General features: G+C 40.0%; 1 protein-coding gene across 5 annotated transcripts in view; it reads left to right on the top strand.

The window, feature by feature from the left end:
* PLCB4 (phospholipase C beta 4) overlaps positions 1-11,623 on the top strand; it is a 208,890-nt gene extending 197,267 nt beyond the window's left edge. For 2 of the 5 annotated variants that reach the window (XM_087775126.1, XM_087775127.1), the window contains 5 exons: positions 4,010-4,111; positions 5,863-5,920; positions 6,346-6,432; positions 8,580-8,616; positions 11,431-11,622. In XM_087775126.1, the coding sequence (XP_087631252.1) occupies positions 4,010-4,111; positions 5,863-5,920; positions 6,346-6,432; positions 8,580-8,616; positions 11,431-11,519 (373 nt within the window). In that variant the 3' untranslated portion in view covers positions 11,520-11,622. Of the gene's footprint in view, positions 1-4,009; positions 4,112-5,862; positions 5,921-6,345; positions 6,433-8,579; positions 8,617-11,430 lie in introns of all 5 variants that reach the window. The other 3 variants (XM_087775129.1, XM_087775130.1, XM_087775128.1) reach the window with 2 other exon arrangements.
* Positions 11,624-16,314: the final 4,691 nt, after the last annotated feature.

The following is a 16,314-nucleotide window of genomic DNA, read 5'->3' on the forward strand; positions in this document are numbered from 1 at the left end:
GTAAGTAGAGGAATACATACAAACGTATATATTCATACGTATGTATATTCATATGTAATTGTCTTCAGCATCTTTCACATAAAAAGCATGGGGAAAAAGGAATAAAGAAATCACATTTGAAGAAGGAATTGAAATGATTTTTTAAATTCCTGAGTGAAAAAACAGCTTATCTTTGCATCAGAGAGAACACATGCTGGGACCTGCAAGCTTTCCATCCAACAGAGAATTGTCCCAGCAAAAGGCTTTTAGTGAGCTCATCTTTATGTTAATCTCTGTGTTAACCCATCTATTCAAGCTGTCCTGCAATACATACCCAGTCAAAAATGAAGTCCAAAAATTGTTACGTTATAATACAAAGCATCATTCAAAAGATACTAGCCAGAGGAAGGTGCAGTCCTTGGTACTGTATCTCTAAATCATACCTGGCTGCGTCAGCCCAGAGAAATCACATCACTTTTTTTTTTTTTTTGAGTCCTGTTTTCTGTCCTGTTTGAAATTCACTACAATGCTTAGAAGATAATTTGCTAATACATAGCCTGTGAAAGTAAGTTTTTGTTTTCTTTTCCATACCTATTTCCTTATTCTCTTAACTTTGCTAAAGGCTGTCATTGTAGGCAGCTATTATACGTACACTAGGGCAAAGTTTAATTTTTTTTCAAAGCTTTTTTTCTTATAGTTTTTGTCCTTGGATTTAGAATGTTTGTATCTCTATATTGTTCAAACAGCCCTATATTATTTCTTGTAAACGGTTCTTATATTCTTAGTAATGGATCTTGCTTTCTTTATTAGAAATCATTTGTGTTCAGTCCATGTATTGTTCTGTTTTCAGAGCTACTAGGAACCAGACCTCAAAATCTACATCCTGATAAATACTAAGAACTTTTTCTTCTCAGCTGTCCCACAGTAACAACCTTCGAAATTCTTTCTGCTTAATTCATTGTAATTTAGTGTGTTTCTGTATATTTGGGAATTTGTGCGTAACCTCTAAATGTGCAGAGTAGGGACTTTTCTGTTTAAAACAAATTTAAGACTCTGAATCTATGAATATTTCAGAAGAAATTGGAATGTGGAATGCTGAAATGTGAATAATAATGCCCCAAAGAGACTTTACACTTAATCACTTGTAAACTTTTTTATAGAATATATTGTGTGTAGGAATACCCATGCATTTATCTGTGTAGGTGTATGTAATAGCCAAGAGATAACTCAGGTAACCATGGGAAAAAAGGGATCTGAGAGCAGCATGGGAGGTGGCCCATGCTCTCAGCATGCTGTTCTTGCCGCTGCCCTCTCTGTGAGCTGAGTTAATGAGTTAGCTATCACAACAGAGGACACAGGGCGAGTAGGAAAGATCAGTCATCTAAAGTGATGTAGTTATCTGCTGTAAGGTAGATACTTTCTCTCCATGTGCAGACAGAAAGCAATTACAGTTTGTGCTTTGAGCTCATTTAAAAACAAAGCAGAAGACAGCAGATACTTCTAAAAATCTGAAGCTTATTGAACGCCGGGGTGCTGTGCCCCCTGCCACCCCAGACTGGGTTAGCTTGACTGACTTGGATGTAGCGAGCTTGCAGCATTTCAGAAATGGGGCATGTGAAGCTGTTATTCGCAAGCGTTACGTGCTCCAGATAAAATAACACGAGAGAGAAAAATTACGTGTGGTTTTTTTTTTTTAATAGAAGAAGAGATTTCTAGTCATTCAAACAGTACTGGTGACATAAAATAACATGTTACTGCACTTTAATGTCATCTAAATATATGTATAAATTCCAAGGACAGACTTACATGCTTAAAGTTAAGTATCCCTTTAACAGACATGTTTGTATAAATTTCAGAGTTGCAGTCAGTACAATACAGTAGGAAATCAGCAGTTAAATGTTGCAGTTCATGTGCCACGTTTTTCAGAATCCTTTCTTTCTTTACCGTCCTGCCGTATCTACTTCTTCCAGTTCACTCTGGCTACAGCCACACCACCACTTGCAAGTGGGAGGGGGTTCTCTCGTGGCGGCGTAGCACTGCCAGCCAGGGCGGCGCGGGCTGAACTTGAGACTCGGCGTGAAGCCCCATGCCAGGCGGTTGAGCAGTGAACTGGCACTAGAACTTTGGCCTCATCTTTGCAAAGCCCTATTTTAGAAACAAGGAGTGGTTCCTACAAGTGCTGCTTGGTGATTTTAAAAGGAAGATAAGATTTTTCATTTCTTCTCTTAATAATACTTTTTGTTTCTTGCAAGTGATGAAAACCCAACGCACCCAGAAAGACCCAACAGCAGCGCAGCTCAGAGCTAGATTATCGTTTGCAGAACAGAGAAACAGTTGCATATAGATGTGTTGGCTTTTTCAGCCATATCCATGGCCAAAGCCTCATTTTGAAATCATCAGTGATGCACAGTAGTCCTCTAATCCTCTTAACTTCTTTCACTCTAAAATTATATCTGATGCAAATAGGCTAAATCAATTTGAACACCTACGCGTAACTTTTTTCATACCCTTGAGCACAGTAATAAAAATAAATTATTTCAGTACTGCTCTTAAGAAAGTGTGCTTGAAAATTACTTCAGATTCAGTATAGAAAATAAAAGCTTTTATTTGGAGAAAAGACTGTTGGAATGAAATGTGCTCTCGACACAACATTTTTTAGAACCCAGTCTAATTTTTGCTGTGATACCGCTGCTTTTAAATCTGTATTCAGGAAATGTTTCACCTTATGAACTGGGGGAGGAAAAAAAAAGCACTGCATTTCTTTAATAAAACTTTTAAACTGTGGAAAATGTAAATCATGGAACAATGTTTCTTCATGCAACTTAATAATTAATATATTTTAGAGATGAAAGAAAGCTAAAAAGGATGCAGTGACAACATTTCGTTAAATTAAGCGCTCTGTTGTGTGCCACACCCCTCCTCTTCTGTGCACGCAAAATACTTAGAATTTTGGGTTAATAAGTACAATAATTGTTCAGTGCTCTACTTAAGATCATGTCCAGACAAAGAGCCGAAGGCACTGCCTTGGCTTGTGACGGGTAGCTTTTAGATACTTATGCACTACTGGGGACTTTACAATCCGTTATTCGCTGCCTAATTTCCATCTATAATTCCTGTTTAAATAAGCGCTTAAGATCAGGAGCTGCAAGTGCTGGAATGCTAAGCAGGCGGAAAGCAAGAGCTAGCCTTCAGGGACGGCCTTTTTGGAGCTTGGCTGGCTTACCCAGAGTGACAAAAAGCCTTCTGCTCACGCACAGTTCATAAGCCATTTCTGAAAGTCAGCATCTGTGCTGTTACTCCCAACAAAGAATCACCATCTCTTCTTCTTTTTAAAACAACAGGATATTTATTTACTTATTTTCTATTTTTCTACTATACTGGCTGAAACACTGAAGAGGTTTTCCACCTCCGGAGTCAAACCACACCACTCAGGACATTACCCCTGGCAGGTGGTTGCCACCCTCCTGTTAAAGCTATTTTGTTTCACACAAAAGGCTACAAGGTTCACAGGGCCAGAAGGAGAAACCCAACCCAAGTCTGACCATGGTCTAAACCACAGGGCTCTTTTCAGGCCCAAAGCAGACATCTTAAAAGGAGGTCTGTTAGCTCACACCACAGCTAGCAAGTGTTATTACTATTCATATTGCAGTCATGTTCTGAGTGCAGGATTTGTAATTTTTTTAGGCAGTTTTAAAAGACAAATTGTATTTTCTAAATGGCTGATAGTAGCTCATACTTGGACAACTCTTATATACTAGGGAGAAAAGAGAGTCTTTTATACCCTTTCAAAGTGTAAAAATGCTTTAAACTGATCTTTCAGATTATATTCTCTGGAACAAATGGAGATTTCTGAATGCTTGCTCAAATTGTATAAAGTCTACCCAAAGGAAGGCAATTTTCCTATGTTTTGTTCTTTCCTCTTCCTTAATGCTTCAGGGACAAAATTAACCACAGTGTAGAGTAATATTAGGAAACCAGCCTCAACACAATCGTATCTTAGGCATTAATGACTTTGTTTGATTTTGCCCAGGGAAAGCAAGGAAATGCGTGCCAACCAGGCTAAAATATCTATGGAGAACAGCAAAGCCATAAGCCAAGACAAATCCATCAAAAATAAAGCTGAAAGAGAGAGGTAAGTATCAGAGCTCCCTTCTTCAGAAGGGAAGAATGCCTTCAAAGGCTGATAGGTGAACTCGTGGATTAATTCTATCAAAACCACGCATCTATGTATGGAAACAATGCCTAATGATTGCACTGAATATATTTTAGATGACCATTTTAGGAAAAATGTCGCTTTTCTCATATTTCTCCTTTTAATAAATGTAATGCCCTGATCAGGGAAATAAAAAGGTTCTTAGCTTTATACTCATCAGCTATGACTGCTGTAGGTCTAATCACACTATTAAATTGAAACACATCTGTAAGAGTTTTAATGATTGTACTTAAAGTGTGTTATACTTTCTTGCTGTTGCTTTTTAAATGAAATGAGGGCTATACTGAAAAGGGAGCCTGAGGTTTGGTTCTAGCTGGAGTTAGAGTAACCGGAGAGGCAGCATCACTAAAAACACAGGAGGTGTTGCCAGTGAAAGGCTTTCTCCCTCACTACTGATAACACAGAGGAGAGGTGGAACAGAAGGAAGGAGTGCTAAAAGTGATGATAATCAGCGGAGAGGGTGATGGAAGATAGGAGTGAAGAAGCAGGAGACGTACTCCACAGCAACACACGTGCTGTTTCTCCGCTCCTGAACTGAACTGCAGCTCTCTCCCTCGTTATGTGCTGGCACTGGAGACCTGGCCAGCATCCAGGCTCAGCAAACCAAGGGCACTGCTGCACTTGCAAAAGTGGGTTATTCACAGCACGTTTGGGGATGACAGCCTTGATTGACTTGAGAGACACTTGCCAGTACCAGCTACTGAGACTTTTTGGAGGATTGATCTGCATTACAGCTATTTTAAGTTTCTTCTATTTATCCTAAAAGTTTCCAAATAAATAGATAAAAGCGGAGTCTACACGATGATGTCTCATAAGCCTTCAGGGTTTCCTCTTCACTTTGGGCTTGCCATCTGGCTCATTCTTTCCTCTTTCACATTCCCTCCTTGGCACTGGGCTATTTTGGTCAAAAGGCTTGAACTTGTTCCCACTGAACTAAGCCCCTTGAGTGTTACAGCCTCCTAGCTCATCAGGAAGACGAGCTGTCGGAGCCCTTGGTAACTGTATGCTTAGTTAATGCAAGACCTCCACTAATGACTCTGGGATAAATCTGTTCCCAGATTTGAAAGCAGTCTGAATGCAGTTCTGGTTTTCAGGCTTTGCGATTAGTCTGATGCAGCTCTTGGAACTATTTTTGATATATTTCATGATGGAAATCTTAGGAAGAGACACTTTGCAGTTAGGTATTTTATGTAAATATTAATTGTATACTTATCTTTTTGCTTAAATAACAGCTTTAAGAACCTTACAGCGTTGGTAAGCTGCAACTTTACTTACAATCATCAGATGATTTTTCCATTACCACTGTTAAGAAATGTAGCATTTTTTATATACCAAAATAAATTGAGAGCAGAGTGCAGTAAGGGATACACAAATGAATTAAACATTTTTAAGTTCTGTCCACCACTCTTGAGTAACAGAAAAAGCAAACTTCATTCACAACAGTCTTGGTCTTTTTTTTTTTTTTTTTTTCAAGTCTTCAATCATACTGTCAAAGTACTTGGAAACCTTTAAGTGTAAAGGTGCGTTGCCAGAGGAGCGTACAATTTGCCATTAGTCCCACATGGTACAGATAATCAGAAACCAAAATACACCTTGTCAGTTTGTGATTCTCTCTCTTGGGTTTCTTTTTTTCTAATGAATCTTCATGGACAATGTTTGCATTTTTTTAGGCGAGTCAGAGAACTGAACAGCAGCAACACAAAAAAGTTCCTGGAAGAGAGAAAAAGGGTAACTATAACCTTGACAAAGTCACTGGACACTATTTCTGGATATTCATTTTCATTTCTCTGTGTTGAGAATCCAGCTCGAGTAAACAAATAAATGTTTGTCCTTGCTTTGTTCCACATACTTACAGTGTAAAAGATCTAACATCTATATAAGAGAAAGCTATTTTAAATTAACAAAATTACTATTCATTGTTGTGTATTTGCTACTTTTATGTAATATATATTATATATGCAATACGTATAATATACATATATTATTATATGAATAGCTCTTCTTAAGATTGGGCGATATAATAAGCCTCCTATGATGTTTTGTGCCATCCAAATGGGGCAAGACAATGTATATATGTGTATGTTTCAAGCAAGTTTTTATTCTGCTTGATAATAATGTGTTACATTTCCCCCATTATTTTCTCTTGCTTACAGCTGGCAATGAAGCAGTCAAAGGAAATGGATCAGTTGAAAAAAGTTCAGCTTGAGCATTTAGAAGTCTTGGAGAAGCAGAATGAGCAGGTATCTTATTTTAAAGGCTTAAAAGAAAAGCAAGCTAGTGAAAACAGTAACCAGAATCAGGCTGAGTAGAATGCTTCTGAATGTAAGTCATTACCGAACTTGGGAAAATGACCTTGTTCGTGGTCACTCACCTACTCGAGGAGTTAAAATGAAGAGGTGAGGTGACTTAAATAATGATACAGAACCCGATTTGTTTCGGATAAGCGTGTGAAAGCTAGACTGCTTAGCCAGAGTCTGTCCTTTTCAGCTGTCCAGCTGCGTTGATACTTGTTAGCTAGATATGACAGTCATAAAAGGCCCAGCATATCCATTTTAATTACTCCCAAAAAGTACCTCAAGCAAATTTGTTTCCTTCATTTTGGAACTTACATTTCTAGTGCTGATTGGAAACTAGGGGTGAAACATGTGCACAGAGCATCTCTGAACTCTAAGAGACAGTTAGTTTGGACTGAATTCTAGAGATGTATAGTAGCATGGGGAGTTTTATCTGTCCTAGTACTCCCTTTCCTCATTAAAATACCTTATTGTTTTCTGCTAGTTTATAAGCTTTCTTTTTTTTAATTGAAAAACCACTTGGCAAGGAAAGGAAAATTCTAATCTTATTTTTGGTAGAAGCAATGCTACATTCCGAGGGGTTCCCTTGCTGAAAGGTTGAGCCAGCAGAGCTGTAATAATTGTATGGACTTGCAGTACTGCACTTACAAAAATGTAAACTACAAGGGGAATATACCCAGCAGTTCAATGAGATGAGAGAGAAGAGGTGTATTTAATACCCATTACTTTCAAGGGTTATGTACTTACTTCGTTGTTTATTAAATGTTCAGAACTTGAACTCTCTGGCAGACATTATAGTATGAATTAAAACCATCTTGCAGAGTGGGAGGGAAGAGAAGAGTACATGCAAATCAAGGATTTCCACTGTCAGGAGAGAGTCCTAGAGCCCCAAAGGCTGCAGCCTGGTTAACTTCTAGGGGGGGGGACGGCATGTAGGACTGCAGGCAGCTGCTACCACTGAGCCCCAGCCACCATGGCTCTGTCTTCTGATCGCTCCACCTCCCTTCTGGACAACAGCCAAAGCTTCCTAGTCTGTTCCCTCACAGGGTTTCTGTAGATGCTGTCTCTAACATCCAGCACGAATGGATCTGTCAGTCAGTCTGCTCCTGAGCAATATCGGCACATAATCAAAAGGCAGAGGAGGCAGGGACTTGGGGGCGGCAGTTGGGCTACAGCGGATCTGTAGCGTCACTGTAGAGAGCGTGACAGAGAACTCCCTGTGAACTGTGCTAGCTGGCAAAAACTGATGGGCTTGATCCAGAGATAAGTGTTATCAGTGGTTTCTTTCCATTGGCTTCAGAGGGCTTTGGATCCATTTTTTAAAAACATAAGGACAGGAGGGAATGATTATAGTTGTGCTTTTAACCACAACGCGATAAACACCTTATATATAAGGGAGGGAGGTTGCTGGGAAATAAGTGTGAGTCATTAAAGGAGTCACCTCTTTCAGCAATTAGATGCTTTCCTCACCTGGGGTTACAGCTTCCACCGCTCAGAGATGGTAACAGCCTACATGAGCTTGCTCATACTCCATTTCAGTGCAAAGATGAAGCCAGCTTAAATCGTAAATGATTAAATGGAGTAAGATCATTCACCTGCTGGTTATCACTTTTGTGTGGGCATGCGGTGGCCTCCACCACTGGGGTGGTCCTTAACAGCTTTTTAACTCACTCTAATTTGATCCATCGGAGCATATATTTTTATACCTGCTGTTTTGATGACTTCCTTTTAGCCCCAAAAGTGCACCAGTGCGAAACCTCAGCTGGGTCTGGTTTTGTTGTTACACTCATTGATGTATGAAAGCTAGTTGGATCAAGATAAAGGTGGTATTTGTTTAATGAGAAGTTCAAAGCGTGATTTTTTTTTTTTCCTGATCAAACAAGAGAAGAAATTTTTCCTACAAATATACAATGTAGAAAAGTAGAATTATGGGTGGAAAGAGCCTTCAATACAAACTGTTATGAATTTAAATTTGTTTTGGTTTATGTATGTTTTTCTTGCATTAATTTTTCAATCTCACTTCAGTTTTCATTCATTTAATTTGCTTCTTGTTGTATTACTCAATTTTGACATTATTATTTTTGTACAAACAGCTTTTGAAATCCTGTCATGCAGTGTCTCAAACACAAGGTAGGATGGACGTATAATAAGCAAACTATTATTTCAGTGTGCTTTCCTTCTAAATTAACTCATCATCATTGGAGCCCTCCTTGTAAATGCAACCATTGGGAAGTACCGTTGACATAGTGAACACAATGTTAATCCTGTTTGCACACGGATATTTAAGCCTGACACAATATTAACAGTATTTTGTGCTTTAGCATCCCAAAGTCAGATGCATATGAGCAGTGATGTGCAGAGGAAATATTTAGAGATTAACTTGTATGTTACGTTACCTGTTGTTACTGAAAGATACGCTTAGAGTTCTAAACTGTGTCTGTGAGAAGTGTCTATTGATCTACGAAAACTATTTTAGTGTTAACATACATATGATTAACTGCTAATGCTGATAGACAAAGAGTATCCACATATATCAATATGGTAATAAAATAAGTAATTCCACGTTAAGAATAGCAAAATATAGAACAGATGGCTAGAAATAGCTTTTTAGTGTCTAAAGAAGAGAGGCTTCCAGCGCTTTAAAATTCACTTCAAAATCCAACACATTACAAGGTATGGCAATTATATTTACCATGTGGCTGTGCTGCTGTGGCTTCCTAAATAATCGTTACTCAAAAGAAATCTCTGTTAACCCTTGTCTTACCAAGGGAAAGGCTTGAACATCCAGTTGTACAGTATTGCCTGATCTGAATTATTTTCTTGAATTGATAACATACTTGTATCTTGCACCACTGAGTCTGACAGCACCCACTTTAGCATTTATTTATAGACATCTAATGAGGAAAAAAAGCATTCATTAAGCTAGGGGAAAAAAAAAAAAATTCTTTTACTTTATATGGTTCTTAGCCTGTCTCAGATCTCACCAGAGAGCAAGCATCTTGAAAGCAGAGTCTATTAGCTGCCACTCACTCCATGGATGCACTGTAGCCTCAAGACTGCCTTCCAGAAGGCTCGTCCTCAAGGATCGTGCTTGTGCGTTCACGTCAGAACGCACTGTCTGAACCAGCCTCAGACTAGCAAAACCAGGCATCCCTGGTCCTATGCTAATGTGTTCTTTGAAACCAAGTTATCTCTAAAATAATTCCGTATGCCATATCTTGGCATGCAGAATATTTACAGGACACTATGTGCCAATAGTTAAGTCACAAGCTTAAAACATGAAATGTGTGACTCACTAACAAATAAACAAGGGTTTTGTTTTATCTGGGATTTCATTTCACACAGAGGCAAAATCCAGCCAACATTTCAGAAGAGGTTGTACATATTGATTTATTTATTATGTTTCCATATTTTCATGTTAAAATTATTTCTTCATTACTTTCAAGCTTTTAACTCATTTAAATGGAGAGCGTTGATTAATTTTTAATCATATTTATGACAGTTGCTTTGCTATTATCATAATTACTTTTTTCCCCAAGATGATGATGATGATTATGAAAGTACAGGGCTAGATTTTTCAAGAAGGCACGTATATCACATCTGCACAAACCCACATTTACCTTGCAAAATGAATAGCTGTGCATCTCATTACTTTAGATCTACATCTGCCCATTTTCGCATATGCAAATATGTGTTTGCACATCCAGAATAGGTGACTCCTTAAGTAGGAGCTTGTGTAGCAAAGTTCCCTGTCTAAGCAACATTTACAACTTTTTGAGGAACATAGTTCACGTAAATCAAGTCCAGTAACGGTTCTTCCCTGCGTGACAGACACAAAGCAGTTACACCAAAGAAAATACCGGCTTGGTTTGCCTCTTGCTAAACCTGTCCTAATCCTTGGGATCTTGGTTGTAAAGATAGATAGGTTAGCTTGCCCTCTGGGGCAACTTATTCAGAGTCCTTTGGGATATGGATTTAAATCACTTCCCAGATTGAGAGCCCTCAGAGAAAATGAAGAGCTGGTGACTCCCAGTTCCTTTAAACTGCAGAATTTCAAACCAAAGCACAACTTTGAATCTGTAACTGAGCCACAGAAGGAGTAAGTGTGTGTACGTGTGTGTGTGTGCATGTCAGAGAGAGGCGGGGGGAGAGGGAGAGGAAGGGAATTAAAAAAGCGCTCTCTAAGCAGGGGATTCCCACGCCAGGTACCATTTATATACAGTGCTTTAACTCTGCTTGCAAAGCCCGAGGCATGCAGAGTTTATAGCGAGATCTGGCATAGGTTCATTGCTGTATTCTGCACAATGCATTTGGATACAGTTTCAGGTGGATTCAGCATATGTAACCCCATAGAGCATATAGCAGTAGTCTGATCCTGAGGTGAAAAACACCATGTCTGTAATCATAAGGATCTCCAGGCCAGATGGAGATTATTTTTTAAAAATTTTTTTTAAAATGTTGCCCACTGCAAGGAAGATGTTACACTGATGGGTTTTTGTCATTCATTGTCTTTATGAAAGAAACGAGTCCAGATCATAGATGAACTCTCTGAACGTTTCAGGAAGTAACAGACGGCAGCACTCCCACCACAGCAGCGAAGCATACGTTCCCAAAGACATTTCCTATCAGGAGAAACAGTCGAATCAGCATCTGCCTAGTTTTCCTCCCCAAAATTGGAGCTTTGCATTTTACCATACAATTCTTCAGAAAATCAATCCATGAGTCTTGGAATAGGATCAAAAATATTTTCCAAGAATTTGCAGTTGTAAGAATTACGTCTGATTTTGAAAACAGAATGACGCTGGGGGGGAGTAAGCATGATGTTATTACATATATCTTTAGTGTGTTTTGCCTGTATTTCACTCAGACACTATCATATAAAACGTGCTTAATTTTGAACAAAAGGTCTAATGCAATGCTTCGTGCGGTTATTTTGGATTGCAGGCAAAGGAGATGCAGCAGATGGTGAAGCTGGAAGCAGAGATGGATCGCAGGCCAGCAACAGTGGTCTAAAGCCTCAACAAGCGAATTGAAGTTGGAGAACACAGCATCCTTAAAAAGAGAGCAAAATTCAAAATAACGTTGCTGAGGTTGAAAAGTGGGCTTTTTTTTTTTTTCTCCTTTTTTTGGGGGGGTGGTGGTGGGGGTTTTTTTGGTTTTTTTGTTTTTTTTTTTTTAATATATAAAGTGTAGCTATGGACCGCCAAGTCTTAAGGTTTGCATTATTTCTTTTTTAACACTGGGCACTGAATTTCCTTTGTTGGATTTCCATGATAAGAATTTCCTTTGTTTAGAAAAACACTAATTGGAAGATGAAGACAGTTTTTAAACCCAGTCCTGTATTCCTTTCTGTATCTCAACAGGCAGCTTGCCTGCAAGAGAATTACACAATCAGAGCCTTGAAACACAACAGATATTTTTAACATCATCTCGGATGGCAACAAAACTGTAGTCAAGTCATGTTATTTACCATTTTTATTCTCATGTGTGATATATTGTGTAGAAACCCAATGCTGCCAGATCCCGAGAAGCAACAGCTCGTCAGATGCTCAGCACCTGATGTCATCGAGCCCACTGAACTGGATCTTCTGCTAAGTCACCGTAATAATCAGTATAGTAAGGGGTTGAGTTTGGGCAATTTTAAATTAGATTTCAAAGTATTTTTCAGGCAGCAGACAGTAGGCAGTTGAAAGTTAACTGCGTATATTCAAAAGTACAATATGTACAAAGTCATCGGCCAAATTCATCAACTGTAACAGTAACTTGACAGGATATTTCTGCAGTCTAATGATGTCATTGACAAGTGCCATATCAACTCTATCATGTCTGAAAGAAGCCGATATCCTGTAAAAGTTACTGCAATGGTTAGCGTGAGGGAAATACAGTGTATTTGTGCCAAAACTGATCAGTGCTCTAAGGAATTACATATTAGGCACTTTAAGAAAAGTTTACATCCTACATTGCTTGTATAGAAATTGCATTTTGATCCTGCTGCGGCAGATCCCAGATATTACAGTTCATTGTAACTTAAAGATTGTTTAAACGGCTTTTGGCAAAAAGTTTGTAACTGTGAAAATGTAAAAAGTATTTATACACTTCAGAATCACAACATTGTAGAAAATCACATACATGTTGCCACGTGATAAAACTAGTAAACAGAAATGCTAAGAGTATGTTTGCATGTGATACAAATGCTACTAAGACTGTAATGCCTACTATATGACCACAGTCATTCTACTAGCTGGTAAATACTGAATAAATGTATGGCACAGAGTATTGTTTGATTAATTACAAAGACTTTTAGCATAACAAGGTCTCTATATATATGTGTGTATATTAATTACGTGGGCATTCTTGATACTTGTAGTAAAAGAAAAGTACATAACTAATTTAATTTTACACAGAAGTATTTATGCAGATTTTCAGAATTTCATATCAGGAATAACCTTTTTATGTCCATTAGATATAAACCCAATTTGCTAATGTGTTAATTTGCATGTTTCCAGCGCTTGCTGTAGTTATATTGCAAAACAATGCATGTAAGCATTCCGCTTGGAATTTGTCCATGCTGCCAATTCAAAGATGACTGCATGGAAAACTGGTAGTTCAGAACAAATCAGATTCCTGATTTCAATGTACTAAGCACCAATTACTTTGTTGTATATGCTTGTACAAACAAATTCTACATATTCCTATAAACAAAATAAATGAAAAGAGATAATTATGTTATTGTCAGTCCTGAGATGAAACTTTCAACTTCTCTAATAAAAACCTTAAAAATTCAAAACCTTTAGTTTTGACTGTAGTGAATTGTAGGGGGGGGGGTATTATTACTTACAAATTTTTAGTAAGTTGTATTTCCTGTAAAAATGTGCATAGTGTAAATATATTTCTATCACAGCTTATTTATTCAAAGGAGTCTTATTTCTTTTAAGTGATAGAAGAATTGTGCAGCATTGGTCCTCGCAGCACTACAGAACTGCCCGAGTACAGTGTAGCAGCACTACCTTGAGATGCAGCAACCTGAGTACAGTGTAGCAGCACTACCTTGAGAATGCAACTGAGACAGAGGTCAGTGAAGTCTTTAGGCGTTTAAGGCAGGATTTAAACAAACTCGTGATGCCTATTCAGAACTCCCATTCTGATGCCACTTAACCTGCAGAGGCATCTCCAGCTCCTTATGATCTATAGCATTATAAAGACAAGTTGCGTGTGCCTGTGCTACTGGGAACAGCTCTCCCTGCTCTCTAAGCTTGGCTGGTCCTCTTCTTGCCTACTGGAGGGAGGGAGCCGGGAGCAGCAGCAGTCTCAGAGCATGCTGGACAGGAGCTGGCATCTCAAAAAGGGCAGTGATTTTTTAATATATAGATTTTTATTTTTTTTTAATTAAAAATGTCTTCTAAAACAGAGCTGGTGGAGACAGTGCTGCGAGCTGGCATTTTATACTGTTGCCTACTGCAGTGGTTTCTAGCCAGTAAGGAGAAGCAAAATTGACACCAGATATGGAGGGAACCAGATGGTGACGCATCGAATGTTACTAGTTTTCTTAGGCTCACTTACAGCCTGGCTGGAAACCACTGCCCTACCTGTTAAAGAAATAACTGGAAATAGAGGGCTTGGGTTCAGCTCATGTCCCTCTCTGAGGAAAATCAAACCTGCCTGTCTTAATTCCCTGGCGAGTATCCTATGCATCAGGGGATACGCTGGTTTTGGAAGGCTAGGAAATACTGTCCACAGCCTCCTTTTGAGTCTGTGCTCGCTGCTCAGCCAGGAGCGAGACATTTATCAAGTCAGAGAGAAAATGTGCTTCTGTGAAACAGTGGAGCTGGGTAGCCTCAGCTTGCAGGCTCAGCTCCCAGAACTGCTACATATTTCATCCATTGACAATTTAGCATAAAATGCAGACAGTAATTTGAAATTAAGTGATTAATTTTGTCAGCTAAGTATTTTGAAATACTGTTTAAGTAGTATTTGATTCAAAAATTATTTGAAGTTCGGCCGCTAATGTAATGAGGTGAGAATTTCCATTGAGATGAAATAGGCTAATCAATTTGAACATTGATACTGAGTTAAAGCAGTTTAAAATGTCATTCTCTGCCGGGGTGATGGATTCCACTTCAGTGAAATTTCATCGAGGGAAGTGGCAGATTCTCCCTCTCTGAATCTCTTCAGAAAAATTCAGCACAGCTGTGATGGGGAGGGTCATGACACCCTGGCCTCACAGGCAGCCCCCTCTTCTTTCACTTCCAGTAATTTGGGGGTTGGTCATTAGCTTGACTATTTCCAACTGGGGGCCTGTTTAACCCCCACCCCACTCGAGTGCAGTCAAACTGCATTGCCAGAGACCCAAAATACCCCTCGGAGCCCGATTTCCTTGCACGCTGCAAATGCTATTGCCCAGGGGCTGCCTGTGAAGCCCGCTGCCGGTGGCAGACACGTCCCGGACCCGCTTGACTAGAAGACCCGGCTCCTGGGGATGCGCCAGCAGCGGTCCCAGCGCCGCAGCCCCGCTGTCACCGTGCTGCATGCTCCCTGCGAGGAGGCCGGTAAGAGTTATTGCTGTCTGGTAGTTGGGGGGTAGCAAGGGGGATTCAGCCTTCAGAGAGACAAAGGCAGTCCCCACAGCTAGGGGTAAGGGCAGGTTGCAGGGCTGGCTCCAGGTGATCCAATCTGTGACCATAAATTGGCCCTGGTCACAGCATTTTGGGTCAGCTAATGTGGCACTGGCTCCCTCAGGTGAGACCTTTCTGCTCTGTCAATGTTTTGGGGCTTGCTTGGTGGTAGGAAATCTTAGACCTTTCCCTTTTTTGCCACGGAGAGCAAGATAAACACAGCTCTGCAGGCTGGAAGTGGGGATTGTCACTGAAGCCGAAGGCTTTTTTGTTGTGCTGTGCAGCTGGCGGGTGCCAGCAGAGCACGGTTCTGCGCCGTGGGGCTCGGGGGGCTGTGGGTCAGGCTCGCCTGTGTCTCTCTGCCAGCTGCTCCCTGTGGTACCCTCCTCCACAGGCTGGATGCAGGGGCAGCTGCTCAGGATCATGTATTTATTTGGAGGCTTAGAAGCTACCTAGAAACCTCAAAAAAATTGGAAATTAAATAGGGAGCTAGAGGAGGAAATAGAGGCTAGTTAAATACCGAGGTCATCGGGGAAAGACCAAGCATTAAAGTCACCACAGAAATACAGTCTGTTGCAGTGAAAGAGCCTCATACACAAGATTATATTTTTTCTTTTATATAGTCCCCTGAAACTATTATCCGTAGATTAATCCTGTATCACGACTGGCACACGTCTGGCTCCATTTTGGCGGGCAGGAATGACTCTTTATCATGAAACAGGAGAGAGAGGAAATGGCCAGAATGTAATGTTTAATATGTGCAGCCAGCAGAAAAGGGATTTCAACAGAATAGCTACAAAAATCAGTATGTTGCTTCAGTATCTGCTTTTATTTTTAAAGAGCTATTTCCCAGCAAGAAAAGCCCCTCTCTGCAGGTGTGCCCCGGCAGAGAAATCAGAACTCACCTCGTAATACCTGGCTTCGCCAAACCCTGGACCGTTTCCACCGGACTCCTTTTCCCGAACTAGAAATGCGAATTGCTAGTGAATCTGCGTAACGCCATGCGCTCCAAACAGCTGCTGTTCTTTCGGCTTTTTATGAAAAAAATTATCCTCGGTAGGCTGCTGTCCCCCGCTGCTCCTGGGACCGGTGTCCCTGTAAATTGTAAATATTCGGGTGCCGGGACGAGGGTGGCAGCGCATTAAAGGGCCGTAAAGGCTCCCGATGAGAGGCGAAATAGATATTTTAACGTCGCATCGCCTGGCCGGGGGAAAGG

Source organism: Nipponia nippon, unplaced genomic scaffold (assembly GCF_047370975.1).
Source record: "Nipponia nippon isolate SJK-2023a ecotype South Korea unplaced genomic scaffold, ASM4737097v1 scaffold_4, whole genome shotgun sequence".
Lineage (NCBI taxonomy): Eukaryota > Metazoa > Chordata > Aves > Pelecaniformes > Threskiornithidae > Nipponia > Nipponia nippon.